Source organism: Halichoerus grypus, chromosome 2 (assembly GCF_964656455.1).
Source record: "Halichoerus grypus chromosome 2, mHalGry1.hap1.1, whole genome shotgun sequence".
Classification (NCBI taxonomy): domain Eukaryota; kingdom Metazoa; phylum Chordata; class Mammalia; order Carnivora; family Phocidae; genus Halichoerus; species Halichoerus grypus.
This window is the reverse complement of record NC_135713.1, coordinates 114,055,256-114,072,107: the sequence shown is the minus strand read 5'-3', so window position 1 is coordinate 114,072,107 and position 16,852 is coordinate 114,055,256. Positions and strand designations below refer to the sequence as shown.

The following is a 16,852-nucleotide window of genomic DNA, read 5'->3' as shown; positions in this document are numbered from 1 at the left end:
ATCAGGCTCCCTGCTCAGCAGGAAGCCTGCTTCTCCCTCTCCCACTCCCCCTCCTTGTGTTCCCTCTCTTGCTGTGTCTCTTTCTGTCAAAAAAAAAGAATATGCTTTTGTATCACATGCACATGCAGCTGGTCCTAGCACCTCTCTTGGAGTAACAAGGTCCTAGACAAGACACAGACACCTACAGTGCCGCTGTGCCTCCCTCTTCACAGTCACCGGAATAAAATTATTTTCAGGTTTCTGATCTATTCTGTAAACTCTATGGCCATATTATGAAATATTATAATAGCTACTCTATGTCACAAATAATTACCTCTCCAGTTTGCCTGTCATGATCCATGCAGGGCTGTCCGTCTTTTGGAGAATAAATGGTATACCTAAAAAATAAACAATAAGTGACAAATATTATTGTAATATACAAGTTTTATCCTAACATATTTGCTTTTGTTGCTAGTATCTAACAATATTTCTTCTAAAACTTCTAACTGAACAAATGTCTACATCAATTATTTATGCTTTTATGAGTAGTTGCCAGCCTAGTTATTTAATGAAACCTTTCTGCCTTCATCAAAGGTAATACCCTGAAAAATATGCACTGATCTTGGCTTTGTGGTATGAAACAAAAGATTATGAAATATAATTTCAGTTATGAAATACAAGTAGCTTTTAATTAATCCACAGAATCAAGGAAGAATCTTAATTTATAGAAAAAAAGGACAAACTAACACATAAATAAAATTTTTTGTGCTTGGCTGGAAATACTGAACAGAATCTTTAGGGAGATCATAAAAGCCAACACTCCAAGAGGGAGACAAACCATAAGAGACTCTTAATCATAGGAAACAAATTGAGGGTTGCTGGAGGGGAGGGGGGTGTGTGGATGGGGTAACTGGGTGATGGACATTAAGGAAGGCATGTGATGTAATGAGCACTGGGTATTATATTAAAAAAAAAAAAGCCAACACTTCTATTCTCCCTGTTTTTATTTGTCATAAACACTAAGCAGCTCAGAGGCATTAAAATACTGGTAAGACAAAAAGGGAAACAAATGAGACATGAGAACAAAAAGAAAAAATTTACAAAATGAGAAAGGATAATGGGAAAAAGAAGGCTATCTATCAAGCAGTGAATTACAATGCAAGACTTATGATTCTTGCTTTATTATATTGAAGGACAACAAACTCACCGCTTCCCAAATTTTATTTTGCTTCTTTCTCTTAATGTTAAAAACTGCCACCTAACAAATGAATCATAGTAAGGATTAACATCAGTGGTGATGAAGGAACGACGCCAGTCTACCTATAGAAGAGAAAAGAAAAAGGTAATTTTTGAGAAATTTGTATAGTCTCTATGAAAAAGAATTCCCACGAATCAATTATTTACTCTTCTACTCTTTATTTTCCAACCTATAATTATATCAAACATTAAAAAGAAAACAATTTTCAGGTTCCATCTATTAAATATATTAATTATATTAACTTGTGTTTAATTGGTCAATTTTGAAATACGCACATTCATATAACAAGCATATATGAATTATAATAAATTAAGAAAGAACACTTAAATAATACCTTTAAGTATTCCTAAATATATAAGCTAAACTTTGGCTTCTTCATATTCTTTGAACAGAATTCCCTTCTACTAATTGTTATTAAAACATATTCCAGGGGCGCCTGGGTGGCTCAGATGGTTAAGCATCTGCGTTCAGCTCAGGTCATGATCCCAGGGTCCTGGGATCAAGCCCTGCATCAGGCTCCCTGCTCGGTGGGGAGCCTGCCTCTCCCTCTCCCTCTGCTGTACCCTCTGCTTGTGCTCTCTCGCTCTCTGTCAAATATATAAATAAAATCTTTAAAAAAAAAATATTCCAATACAACAAATATTAAAGTACTTCACTGCTTACATCAAGACCCATAACAATAACAGTACTAATTCATTAGTGCAATACAGGTGGAATATATTATTCTAAATTAAGAGTGGTCCAAATCTCATATAATCATAAACACAATGTGTTCTTCATATTTTCTTAAACTATGGGAGTGATGGACATACCTTCAGACCCATTCTCTTCAGATCCTGAATAGCCAGTGGTGGGAAATAATCAAGCCAATATTCTGCTTCAGAAAATTTGACTATCTCTTCATCAGAGAGACCAAGGGATTTCATAATGCCCCACTGATATTTAGAAGATCCAGCTTTAGCAGCAGCTTTACTCTGAAAAAAAAAAACAATAAAAACAAACTCCATCAAGGACCAACCAACAAATGGTTAGCAAATTCCAGGATAGCAATAATTTTAAGTGAATATTCGATTTGGTAATTTTTTATATTCCAAAACATGCTGTTGGTATGTCAGAATACTAATGGATTTTGACATACTATTTTGTCTGCCAAATTTTACAGTCCAATACTAAGACTCTGATATGAGAAATAACTAAATCATTGGAACCATAAAGAATTATCATTAAAGATAGGATGTCAGCACCAATCTCTATTTCCTTTTTTCTAATACCACATGTATCTTGTTTTAGTTACAAATAAGCTATTAACGAGAGTTTTGTCTTTTTCTAATATTTACCAATATCAAAAAGGCAACCAAATGTCAGGGGTTGGAGATGGGTAAACAAGTTAAACTATAAAAACTATAAAAATAACTATCAAACTATAAAAATGGGTGGCTCAGTCGGTTAAGCAACCGACTCTTGGTTTTGGCTCGGGTAGTGATCTTGGGGTCATGTGATCAAGCTCCATGTCTGGCTTCACATTCAGCGCAGAGTCTGCTTGTCCCTCTCCTTCTACTCCTCCCCCTGCTCACTTGCTCACTTTCTCTAAAACAAATAGATAAAATCGTAAAAAAAAAAAAAAAAAGGAAGAGCGCCTGGGGGCCTAGTCGGTTAAGCGTCAAACTCTTGATTTCAGCTCAGGTCATGGTCTCAGAGTCATGGGATCAAGCCCTACATTGGGCTCCATGCTCAGCAGGGAGTCTGCTTAAGATTTCCCCCTTCCTCTCCCTCTCCACTTCAACCTATACGTGCATGAGTGTGCACAAACGTGCTCTCTCTCCCTCTCTCTCTCTAAAATAAATAAATAAATCTTTAAAAAAAAAGAACTAAAAAGTCAGGGCAAGGAGTTTTGGAGGTGACAGAACTGCTCTGTATGGTACTATGGTGTCAGGAACATAACTCCACATATTTGTCAAACCAACACAACTATCTACTACAAAGAGTGAATTTTACTGTATATACATTTGTTTAAAAAATCCACCAGGATAGGGGCACCTGGGTGGCTCAGTTGTTGAGCGTCTGCCTCCGGCTCAGGTCATGATCCCGGGGTCCTGGGATCGAGCCCCGCATCGGGCTCTCTGCTCAGCGGGAAGCCTGCTTCCTCTCCCACTCCCCCTGCTTATGTTCCCTCTCTCGCTGTGTCTCTCTGTCAAATAAATAAATAAAATCTTTAAAAAAAAAAAATCCACCAGGATGTTGGAGGAATGGAAGATGAAATGTAGACTGTGACAAATGTATCTAACAGTATTATAAATATATGATACAGCCACACTTTGAAGTGGGTTAAAAAGAAAGGAGCTTTTGAAGTAACTCTGGGGGGGGTGCCTGGCTGGCTTAGTTGGTAGAACATGCAACTCTTGATCTCAGAGACCATGACTTTGAGCCACACGTTGGGTGTAGAGCTTACTCAAAAAAAAAAAAAAAAAAAAGTAACTTTGGAAAAGAACGTGTTGACTAGATTCTAAGGACAAAAAGTAGACAAAAAGCATATACAAACACTGTACTTTCATTAGTAAAACTGTTTCTCCCAGGGGTATGGGTTAGCAATTCTGGAACTACTAGTAGACTAGGATTGAACAAATTATATACTATAAATAATGAGAGCCAGGTTTCTCACTGTTTGGAGAAAGAAGTCACAAATTAGCAAAGGGAGAATGCTAGAATGAGGCCCATGGTTATAACACGGAGCCAGGAGTATCACTATGAACTTTTTTTTTAAAGTAAACTCTACCCCAAATGTGGGGCTCATACTCATGACCCCAACATCAGGAGTCACATGTCCTACTAAATGAGCCAGCCAGGTGCCCCGTAGGATGAACTTTTTGAATGTATATAGAGATAGGTAAAGAAATATAGACAGGTGCATATATGTGGGTTACCAGGATTATTATATATATTTCCTTGCTCTTTCTACTGAGAAGGGCTATAAACAATGAGTGTACCTAGCATTCAGAACTTAGTTTCTAAATACAGTTTCTCAATAAAAGGAAACAGGATTCCTGAGAGAAGTGGTTGATTCCAGGCTGCAACAGGGAAAATACAAGATGAACCTGGAGTATGTTGGGCACTAGGAAATAATAAAGTGCTTAGAAAAGAAAAAAGATGGAGGCACGTCAGACAGACATAGGAGCCAACCGAAAAGACTCTCAGTGGCCAAAACCAGAGGAAGTTGAACAATAACAACTGCCCCAAAACACCACAAAGTACTGGAGTATAACTCAAAGAATAAAATAAATATGCATGAACCCACACAGATATATAAAAAAAAAAAAAGCCTGAATAAATAAGTAAATGGGGGAGAAAGGACAACTATTCCTTTTCAGAAGAATTCCAGGTAATAAATGTAGAAGGAATGAAGGAAATGGAAAATCACCATTAGAGCAATACAGTTACAATTGTTGCAGGCAAGATCCACTGACAAATGCTAAAATTAGTGAGAAAATATTTAAAAAGAAGATTTTATCTCCAGGGGCACCTGGCTGGCTCAGTCACTTAAATGTCTGACTCTTGATTTTGGCTCAGGTCATGATCTTAGGGTCATGAGATTGAGCCCCGCATTGGGCTCTGTGCTCAGCAGGGCATCTGCTTGGGATTCTCTCTCTCTCCCTTTCCCTCTGCCCCTTCCCCCGCACTGACCCCCACTCTTGCTCAATCATTCTCGGTCTAAAATAAATAAAATATTTTTAAAAAAGGAGATATTATTTCCATAGCCTCAAAGTATCTCTCTCAAAATATTTATGAATCAAAGGAAAAAATGGAATCCTTACAGTAGAAAAACGTGGCAGACACCACCAAAGCCAAATGATCAAGGTTAACGTCAACCGTAGTAAGATATCAACATCATATACTCACTGATATGATGCACTGAGGAGGACACATCACCTCTCATTCTACTCATGAGAAAGCATTAGACAAAGCCAAATTGAGGGACATTCTATAAATGATCTGACCAGTACTCTCCAAAAGTGTCAAAGTCATGGAAGACAAAGATGGAAGAGACTAAGGAGACATACGAAGGAGACATAACAAGTAAATGCAATGTGGGATCTTGGATTGGACCTGCAAACAGAATAAGGATGTCAACGAAAAAACCACTGAAGGTCAAATAAGTTTGTAGTTTAGTGAATAGTATTGTTCAAGTGTTGATTTCTTAGTTTTGAGGACTGTACATGGTTATATAAGGGGAACTGGGTAAAGAATATAAGGGAACTCTGCTCTACCTTGCAATCCTTCTCTATATCTAAATTATTTCAAAATAAAGTAAAAAGGGGAAAAAGGCCATCAAAAAGTCAGAAAGATAATTTTTGGCTTTGTTACTTTTTCAAAATTACTGAGTACTTTTTATGTGCCAGGTCCTGGGAATATAAATATAAATTAGACAAAAATATAAAATTTCAACCAAAATAAATAGTATTAACCCCAAACCTTTTTTCCTTTAGCTTTATCCTTAATTATTACATCTTCTGTTTTAACATTGATATCTTCCTCTTCCTCTTCTTCATCTGGAAAATCAGGGGGGCAACCATAAAGCTCTATTTCTCTTTTCAACTTATCAGCACATGCCTATAACAAATACAACATTAGAGTGAAGTTCAAAATTCAAGTCAGAAACAATCTGAATTTTTTTGGTATTTCTATGGCCAACTAAAATTGAGATTTTCTACAATACATCTATACACATGTGAATCATTACAGAAAATCCATATGATATCATTCATGTACATCAAAATTCACTAATTTATAAATTAGTATTTTACTTCATTTATTCAGCAAGCATTTATTCAACATTCAAAGTACTCAATGTAGTATACTATATGTTAGGTATTAGAAGTACCAAGATACATAAGATATAGTGTTATCATTTTGAATAACAACATGAATAATAGTATCTCTCAATTTAAAGATTACTGTCTTGTATCTTCTATCATCATCTCAAGCCTGCAAGGTAGACAGGACAGGCATTAAATTAGAAAACACATGGAACGCCTGGGTGGCTCAGTTGGTTAAGCCTCTACCTTTGGCTCAGGTCATGATTCCAGGATCCTGGGATCAAGCCCCGCATCGGGCTCCCTGCTCAGAAGGGAGCCTGCTTCTCCCTCTCCCTCTGCCCTTCCCCCTGCTCATGTTCCCTTTCTCTCTCTCTCGCTGACAAATAAAATCTTTTAAAAAATAAAATAAATAAATTACAAAACACACACTAGAGATGAAGGGGTTTATCTGAGGTTATACAAACTACCAATATACGCCTTTTGATATGATACAGCGGGAGGTTTACCTCACCAATATAGTATTCTTGTCAAAATATTTCACTCAAATCTAATCATGAAGAAACAATCGGAAAACTCAGATGATGGGGCATTCTATAAAATAACTGGCCTAACTCTCAAATGACATCAATGTCATGACAAACTAAAAGAAACCAAGAAGAACTGATAACAAAATCCAACGTGTGATCCACAGCACACAGAGTAAAAAACTGCCAGAAAGGACATTTTCGAACAACTAGAAACATCTGACTAGAGATTAGATGAAGATAATATTACATCAATGTTAAACTTCTTGGAGGGGACAATGAGACTGTGATGATGCAGAATGCCCTTGTTCTCAAAAAATACACACTAAAGTACTAGGAGGTGGCACAACATGATGGGTGCAACTTACTTTCAATGAGTTCATAGAAAAAGAGAGAAAAAAGTGTGCATGTATTACATGTGTGTGAACTAAAGCAGTTATGGCAAAATGTTAATACTTGGTAACTACGTGTGAAAGGTATATGGGTGTTCATTCTCCTAACCTTTCACCTTTTCTGCAGGTTTGACATTTTTCAAAACAAAAGGTTGGAGAAGCAAAAGAAATGGGAATTAAATTTCCCAACCCTCTTGCATTTAGGAAATCCTTTCAACTCTAACTGTCTGGCCCCTTCTTTACTTAGAATTATTTCCAATACACATTTATGACGAAGACCTTTGCAAACATGATGAAAATATGATACAACTAAAAAAAAAGAGCTGATACACATAAAAAAACTTTATTACTTGATGCTGACTTCCTACACCTCATGTGTACACAAAATATCACGCTATTTTACTTATTAATAGTTATAATCTAAGTTGAAATATCAATATGTAAGGTCACCAACAGAAATATCAAAATTATTAGAGCTCACTTAGACCTTACTGTGTGCCCTTTATGCACTTCTTCAAGTATCTTTTAAAAATTAATTTTCGGGCGCCTGGGTGGCTCAGTTGGTTAAGCGACTGCCTTCGGCTCAGGTCATGATCCTGGAGTCCCAGGATCGAGTCCCGCATCGGGCTCCCTGCTCTGCAGGGAGTCTGCTTCTCCCTCTGACCCTCTCCCCCTCATGTGCTCTCTCTCTCTCTCTCTCATTCTCTCTCTCAAATAAATAAAATCTTTAAAAAAATAAAAAATTAAAAAATTAAAATTAAAATTAATATTCACAATAATAAATTCAACTCATTTCAAAAAACACTGCAATATAATATATAAGTATCTGAAAATCCTATTTCAAGCTCTTAAATTGGACATCACATTTGTTTTAACCTAAAAAGAGTAGAAACCAATCCCAAAAGCAATCTTACCTTGATGGGCATTCCAGTACAGTGTAAACCAAAGGGAAACAGACAAGTTTTTCCTTTCAGTCTCTGGTATCCTACTGCAAACTACAGAAAGCAAACTAAATTTAAATTACAAATTCAAATGCTAGACAAATATAAAATACTGACTTTTCACAAAGATTATCAATTTAGTTTTCCTTTCCTCTCTTCCTTTAGAAGGAAGTCATTCCAAAATTCTGTCCACTATTCCTTTTTTCTGTCTTTTCACCATCCTAGGAATTACTTATACTTACTACATACCACATATGCAAATTAAATATAAAAATATTTAATAGAAGTAAAATATTAAAATTATGCTTAAAATTAAGGAATTCTAAGTTCCCTTAACAGGAAATAAATTCGATATATGTCATTTTCTTCAAAATAGTATTTATCAAAGACCCTCCACCCCATTTTATTATACACAGAGGAAACTTTACCTCACATTTGGATAAAGAAAATGTGTGTCCCAAATGAAGGCGCCCATTCATATACGGATATGGGAAGGTTACAAAGTACTTGCCCTTGCTGCAAAACAATCATGTAAAAAACAAAGTACAGAGAAGAAAATGTTAAGTTCCTTTTACAATGAGGGGGTGGGGTGAAGGGAAAGCGTACTACAAACAACTTGTTTAAATTCTATTATTTAAGAGGCACCTGGGTGGCTCAGTCAGTTACACATCTGCCTTCGGCTCTGGTCGTGACCCTGGGGTCCTGGGATCCAGCCCCTCATGGGGCCCCCTGCTCAGTGGGGAGTCTGGTTCTCCCTCTCCCTTGTGCTCGCTTCGGCAGCACATATACTAAAATTGGTTCTCCCTCTCCCTCTGCCCCTCCCCCCTGCTCATGCTCTCTCTTTCTCTCTCTCTCTCTCAAATAAATACAATCTTTAAAAATAAATAAATTAAAAATTAAAAATTAAATTAAGTTAAATTTATAAGTCTGGAAATTAAAAGCCCTCTGAAATTGAAACTTACTTTTGATTTAGAAAGAATAAGATATTTATAGGTAGACATTAAAGAAATAAATATCCTTGTAGCAAATACTGGAGGTTTAACTTAAGCTAAAATGCTGAGTAAAGATAATTTACTAAAGATGATTTTAATACTCTTAGGAAACTGGATTAATTTAATGTTTTAGTAACTAAACAAGATTTGCCTTCATTAGATATATATAAAGCAATTCAAAGTCCGTCAGGTAAAATAAAGTATCTTCAGTATTATAAGATACATGGTAAATTAAGTTAAAAAGCACCTTTTTAAAGCTGCTTAATTAATTATGTTATATCCTCTTCTCATGAGTCAAATGTGTAACATACATACATGTTATGAAGCACAATAAAATGAACACCTGTCGGCACACTCTCCAACCGATGAGCCCACTGTAGCTGTACTGTGTGCTCCTCACCCCACTTTGTGGAAAGGATAAGGCAGAGTGTATTTATAATGTCTGAAACAGGCTGAAGGAGGTAACTTCTACTTTCTGCATTTGAAATTAGGATCCTCTTTCCTTTGGAAGTCTTTTTTTTTTTTTAAAGTAAGCACGGGGTGCCTGGGTGGCTCGGTTGGTTAAGTGTCCAACTCTTGATTTTGATTCAGGTCATGATCTCAGGGTTGTGAGATTGAGCTGCACATTGGTCTCCATTCTCAGCCCAGAGTCTGCTTGAGATTCTCTCTTCCTGTTCCTCCCTCCGTGCTTGTGCTATCGCTCTCTCTCAAATAAATAAATAAATAAATAAATAAATAAAATCTTTAGGGGAAAAAAATAAAAATAAAGTGAGTTCTATGCCCATTGTGGGGCTTGAGTCACATGCTCTACTAACTGAGCCAGCCAGGTGCCCAATGGTTTTAGAAACACAAGGTCTAGAACTTCACAAAGTATTACTCACCTAGTCTGGTTCTCTACATTAGATGCATCGACCTCAAACACTTTTTCAGTATCCCATTTCTGTTGGATTTCTTTCTCGATCTTCTTCAAAAAGTCTACTTTGGCTGTTCCTTTTCTTTCCTATTGGACACAAAAGAGATAGAATAATCCACTCTATACTTTGACAGGCTTGCTTTAGAAAAAGTGGGTTCACAGAACTGAGCTGTTTACTGAGAGGCAATTTTTCCATGGTTATCTTGAATTTTAAACATGATTAAAAATTATGATTATCACGATCTGTCCACTTTAAACCTCAAAGGGATGGTCAATGAATTACTTAAATATATAAAAGCTCTGAAACACTTTTTTTTAAATCAGACACTAAAACAGATACTGTTGTCAAATAGATACTGTTCCTATTTAGTTAAAATGTATAAATACTTAGAAAAGTATAGGATGGAGTAGTACCTGCTGGCCAAGCTGCAATTATTCCCACCAAAGAAGGATGCTGAGACCCAGTGGGAAGACGCTGAGGGAAGATTAGTCATCTACATGGTTTTTTTTCAAGGAAACTGATGAAGAACTTCTCTTCAAATGGTTAACAGACTATTAATATGAAGTTAAAAGGAAACAGAATAGCAAGCATGTCTCTAGTAATATCAGATCTACATGGCAACATTGCCATCATCATCCTGATTTCGGCTGAAACCGAAAGCAAAGCACACACATGATCATCCTATTTCTGAAAAAAAGAAAGGTCAGAGCTTCTTTCTCAGTTGCTGATTCTGTGGGGAAAAAAAAAAAAAATTAGCTGCTAAAAGCAAGTGTGCCGAAGCTGGAGTGGAATGAACACTTACAGAACAGAGAAGTGTGAAAGCTGGATACCAATGGACCATCCCCAAATCTAATTCTGTTTTCAAACTTACTTTTAGTTTCTAAAATTTTATTCTCTGGTATAAAGTTATCTGAACTAAAATTAGATTTTCTTCCCCTTCTTATATGCTAACATTTCCAGATTCTGCAGCATTTTCAAATGAGAAAATATCTGGGTTCTACTCATACTTTTTTTTAAGTTTTTTTTTTGTTTGTTTGTTTTTAAGAAATCTCTACACCCAACATGGAGCTCTAACTTACAACCCTGAGATAAGAGTCCCATGCTCCACTCACTGGGCCAGCCAGGCACCCCTGGGCTCTACTCATACTTTTACAACCTACTAAACAGGTGACCTTGCCAAGTCACCTAACACCTGCAACTCAGTCTCCTTTAATCATGCCTCCCTCTCTCCTTTCAACCAACAATTTAAAAAATGCTTCCCAATTGGGCACCTGGCCAGCTCAATCAGTAGAGCATGCAACTCTTGATCTTGCAGTTGTGAGTTCAAGCCCCACAGTGGACACAGAGCTTACTTAAATATATATTTATACATATATTTTATATTACTTAAAAAAAAAGTCGGACATCTGGCTGGCTCAGTCAGTAGAGCATGTGACTCTTGATCTCAGGGTTGTGAGTTCAAGCCCCACACTGGACGTAGTTTACTTAAAAAACAAAATGCTTTCTAGTCGTATCACAGATATACTGGATTCTTAACTGTTTTCTAAATGGTTACACAAATTTGAGCACTTTGCAAAGAGGAATTCTGTGCAGTCAACAGAACCCCAACCTTAACACTATTTCTCCAATAACTATCTTAAATATACTTTGTGTATTATGTAATAAAAATAACTAACAGTATTAAAATTAAGATTTAGTACAAGGGATGCCTGCGTGGCTCCGTTGGTTAAGCGACTGCCTTTGGCTCAGGTCATGATCCCAGGGTCCTCGTATCGAGCCCCGCATCGGGCTCCACCTGCTCTGAGGGGAGCCTGCTTCTCCCTCTCCCTCTGCCTGCCCCCTCCCCTGCTTGTGCTCTCTCTCTGTCAAATAAATAAATTAATTTAAAAAAAAAGATTTAGTACAAATCTACTATAAAGTTGTCAGCTCTGTTTTATTATTTTCAGTTCCCTACATTTTTTTTTAAGCTATTGAATTTTTTTTTAAGATTTTATTTATTTATTTGACAGAGAGAGAGAGAGAGAGCACACGCACAAGCAGGGGGAGCAGCAGAGGGAGAGAGAGAAGCAGGCTCCCCGCTGAGCAGTACCCTGGATTCATGACCTGAGCCGAAGGCAGACACTTAACCAACTGAGCCACCCAGGCGCCCCAGTTCCCTGCATTTAAACCAAAGAATGGTTTACTACTTTTTAAGCATGTTTAAGATAGAAGACAAGGACAAGTCAGCTTACAAGGAGGAGGTGAAGCATGTTTAAGATACAAGACAAGGACAAGTCAGCTTACAAGGAGGAGGTGAAATATTGGATTAAAGGAAGAACCCTGATACAAAGGCAGAGAGGAAATGAGAAAGAATTCCATAATTTGAGAAGTCATGGGGACGCCTGGCTGGCTCAGTCAGTGGAGCATGCAACTCTTGATCCTGGGGTTATGATTTCAAGCCTCTGTTGGGTGTAAAGATTACTTAGAAAAAAAAAAAAATCAGGGACATAACAAGTTTCTCCAGTAACCAAAGGAAAATGAAAGTGACAAGGAAATCTTTTGTTTCTATAAACCCTGACCAGATCATAATTGCTGTGACTGGAAATGGTATCAAAACACAAATCTGATCAAGTCAATTCCCTTTCAGAGATTCTCTGTAGCTGTCAGGATAAAGTCTATTCTGTAAAACCTGGCACTCCAGGCCCTTCTTGTTTAATCTCTGCCAGATCCCTCCCTCCTCCCCTTTCTTTCATTCCCCCACTGCAGGCCCATCAAGGCATCTGTATTTTCCCAAATGTGCCAAGCTCCCTCTGTCACCTGAGCAGCTGTTCAAAGTACTTTCTCTGCCCTCATGCCTCACCAATCTCTTTGCCTTGCTCTCTCATCCTTCAGGTCTCAGCTAATCACCTGCACTGGTCACCAAGAGGTTATGATATGCCATTCTTAATATGTTCCTACCTACCAATATTTCCCCCATGCCAGCACTTATGACACAGTGGTGTCGGTATCTGTCTGTCTTCCTCACAGGACTACTGAAGCCTGTTCATGGTGGGGACTGATAACTTGTATCTCATTATATCCTCAAGGTCTAGCTTATAGCAGGTTCTCAACAAATATCTGTTCAATATTTAAAGATTTTAAAAGAGAAGTGAACATGGGGTGCCTGGGTGGCTCAGTCGTTAAGCATCTGCCTTCGGCTCAGGTCATGATCCCAGGGTCCTGGGATGAAGCCCCGCATCGGGCTCCCTGCTCCACGGGAAGTCTGCTTCTCCCTCTCCCACTCCCCCTGCCTGGGTTCCCTCTCTTGCTGTGTCTCTGTCAAATAAATAAATAAAATGTTAAAAAAAAAAAAAAAGAGAAGTGAACAATACATTGCCTGCTTTTGCATATTGTGGCCATAAAAAAATAACAGACTAGGAACTAGGTGCATATGTGAATCAAGGTACTAAGCAATTTGGACTCTTTCCCAAGAATTTCCATAAAAGTAAGTGTGGTTGCATAAGGTTATTTCCTTTTCCAGGAAAGAATAAGGGCCTTCATCTATTCACTCCTTTCCATTTTTGCTGCTAACCACCTTCATTCAGACCCTCAGCTCCTTTGCTCCTTCTTACTACAAAACCCTCCTCCTAACAAGTAACCTATAAGTTACAAGTCTCTCTACTTCTATACATGCAAACCGGTTTTCAATAGTAATATACAAAGACTACCATTTGAAAATAAGCTATGGCAGGGACAGCAGATCACCTACCCAATACCTGTTCCTTCTCTTTCTTCAACAACAAAAGCCCAGTCTTATTTAAGGCAGTGCATTAGAGGTGGTTAAATGTACTCTTCTATGTTTCCAGATGAATTCCCAGTTAGACTGGACCTATGTTCCAGCAAAGGAGTTTTAGGCAGAAGATTCCACCTAGCCCTTACAAGAGCCTGCACAACTCCACGGTGGCGGGCTGGCTCAGCCGCTAGAGCATGTGACTCTTGATCTCAGGGTTGGGAGTTCAAGCCCTACATTGGGTGTAGAGATTACTTAAAAATAAAATCTTAGGGGCGCCTGGGTGGCTCAGTCATTAAGCGTCTGCCTTCGGCTCAGGTCATGATCCCAGGGTCCTGGGATCGAGCCCCACATCGGGCTCCCTGCTCAGTGGGAGGCCTGCTTTTCCCTCTCCCACTCCCCCTGCTTATGTTCCCCCTCTCGCTGTGTCTCTCTCTGTCAAATAAATAAATAAAATCTTTTAAAAAAATAAATAAATAAATAAAATCTTAAAATAAAAAATAAATAAAAAACAGCCTGTACAACTCCTAACAGCTGACTTAACCTGTAAATAGAATAGGCAAAGTGCCTAGGTTGCCTACAGAAGCCTGGGTTGCCTATAGAACCCTTTGTCTATAGGCTTCCTATAGAACCCTAGACCAATTCCTTGAACTCTCTAACCTATAGGGGCTCACAAAAATATTTTAATTTATTTTAAAGTCAGAAATAAACCAACTTTAAGGTTGAAGAGAAAAACTAATACATTTAATATTAATTAATATTAATTTTATCATTTTGGATTATTAATATGTTAATACTATTAACATATTAATAAAACTTTAATATATTTAATATATGTATTTAGCAACACATATAATAAATATAATATTAACATACTTGTCTTTATACCAACAGCCTAGCTCGTGAAGCCTAGTTGTACCTCCTACCCTAGGGTCATGAGTGATATGAAATCCCACTGTATCGTTACTAAATTCCTCTTTAACCAACTTGAGTTGGCTTCCATTGCATGCAACCAAATGATCCCTAAGACATTTACCCAGTTGACCTGTGAACTCCTGGCAGACAGCAACTTTCAGAACTTTTATAGTCACCTCAGCCCCAAGTACAATGCCATAGACAAAGAAGTTACAGGACAAATATTTTTTGCTTAAAAAGGACCATGTCACCCATTTAAAGAAGAACATGAAAGCAATAGTCATCACAAATTACTTAGAACTATATATTTCTTTTCATTATTATTGAGCACACTAAATACACAAAAACTCTTCTTTGAGGTTTCTGCTTCTCAGAAAAAATTTGCTTCTCAAAACATCAAAGTCAATTGTAATGAAATCTGACTTTGGCCCCAGCACCAATTTGTTATATAACCTTGGAAAGTCACTCCATCAACCTGCGCCTTAATTTCTTCACTGGCTATTTAACTAGACAATTGGTTATAATAATTAGTTAGAAGGTTATTTGCCAAGATCAGAATTTCTAAACTTTGGCACTATTGACAGCTTAGGCTAAATAATTTTTTGTTTTTGTCTTGTGCATTTTAAGATGCTTAGAAGCATTCCTGGCTTCTAGCCACTAGATGCCAGCAGCACACGCCCCAGGTGTGATAATCCAGTCTCCAGACCAAATGTTCTCAGGGGGACAAAATCATCCCCAGTAAAGAATCTCTAAATAGATAACAACTCTTTCATATATTCATAGTATCTTGCAGCTTAAAGCTTTTATGAACATTAACTTTTTTGATCTTAACAACAACCCTAAGAAGTGGGCAGACTAACAGCTATCATTTCTCAAAAATGATAAATCTGAAGCTCAGAGATCGTCATGTCAGCAATTGATCGAGATGGACAAAAATCCTCATCTTCTGACTTCTATTTCTGCTTTCTCTTGGGACTCTGGCCATCTCCTAGCTCCACCACTTACTAGCTATAGAACCCTAGGCAAATTCCTTAAACTCTTTAAGCCTCCATTTTTCTACCTATCTATAAAATGAGAATAAAAATTATGCCTACCTTGTAGTGTTAGTATGAGGATTAAAAGACTTAATATGCATGAAGAACTTAGCATAGTGCTGGACATAGGGTAAATGCACAATGTCAACCAATACCACAAAGAGACATCTAGACATCATGTGATTTTTATTAGGTATGAAAATGGCATTGGGGTTATGTTTTAAGAGAAGTTATCATTACATTAAAAAAGCTTACTAAACTATGTATTGATGTAAAAACCTTATACTAAAATATGTCAAACATGTACACATGATGCCTGGAACTTGCCTAAAATGAATCTGGAGGGGCAGGATCCAAGGGAGGGATATATGAAACAAGATGACCCTGAACTGCCAATTATTGAAGTTGGGTGATGGGTATATGGAAGTGCCTAACACTATTATTATCTCTGTTTTGTTCACTATTTAAATTTTCCAAATGAAAGTTTAAAAACAGTATTTTTTAAGTTGGCTATTATGTTTATTATATCACATCCCCAGATCCCCTCTAAAAGTCCGATATATAATTAGAAGAGATTAAAACTGTCAAAAGCTCTAAAAAATAAATACTACCCTGATGTGAAGAAAATTATAGTTTGGTATTTACATATTCAATATTCTACCCATGCTATCACATGTTCATTGTCTTACACACTTCATATTGGTAAGATTTCCTCTGGAAAGAGAAAACTTTCCTAATGGGAGGTGTTTGCAAAAGACATTTCCTCATTAGCTTACAACTGGGGGTAGCACAATGATTAAGAGAATGGGCTCCAGAATGGAAACAAATGAATTCTAATTCCTCCTCTGAGTAGACCTGATGCCTTATTTTCCACATCAGTAAGATGGGGATAAAAATAGCACCTACTTTTACAGGGTTGTTTTGATGAAAAAATATGTAAAACACTAATGCATGGCACAGAATAAGCAATCAGTACTTTCTATTATTTTTATTGTTACTTATTCTTTCTAAAGGGAGTTCTTACTGGATTCTTCCAATAAAATGAACTTTAACGTGAGCCCAGTATCATGACAGTGTAAAACATGAATATTTTCAGAGGCCAAGAAGTAAATAAAGCAAAACAATCATATCTACCAGAAATGTTGCCAGTTTCCTTATATAAGGAAATATAAAACTTAAAAAGAAAAAAGAATGTATTAAAGTCTTTCAAACTGAAAAGCCCATTCCCATTAACACCAAAAAAAGAGAAAGACCTGCAAATTCCACATTAGCTAAGGATATCACTGTAGGGGAGTGGGGTTGGTGGGGAGTCATCGAGCAACCTGGAACAGAAGAAAAAGCCCT

At 37.2% G+C, this 16,852-nt stretch overlaps 1 protein-coding gene across 1 annotated transcript in view; it reads right to left on the bottom strand.

Annotated features, from left to right (window-relative positions):
• Positions 1-16,852, bottom strand: part of LARS1 (leucyl-tRNA synthetase 1) — a 71,506-nt gene that overhangs the window by 52,344 nt on the left and 2,310 nt on the right. The window contains exons 2-8 of the mRNA XM_036070017.2: positions 9,779-9,897; positions 8,334-8,421; positions 7,879-7,959; positions 5,705-5,842; positions 2,050-2,211; positions 1,187-1,299; positions 314-377 (exon numbers count right to left, since the gene is read on the bottom strand). Of these exons, the coding sequence (XP_035925910.2) occupies positions 314-377; positions 1,187-1,299; positions 2,050-2,211; positions 5,705-5,842; positions 7,879-7,959; positions 8,334-8,421; positions 9,779-9,897 (765 nt within the window). The remainder of the gene's footprint in view (positions 1-313; positions 378-1,186; positions 1,300-2,049; positions 2,212-5,704; positions 5,843-7,878; positions 7,960-8,333; positions 8,422-9,778; positions 9,898-16,852) is intronic.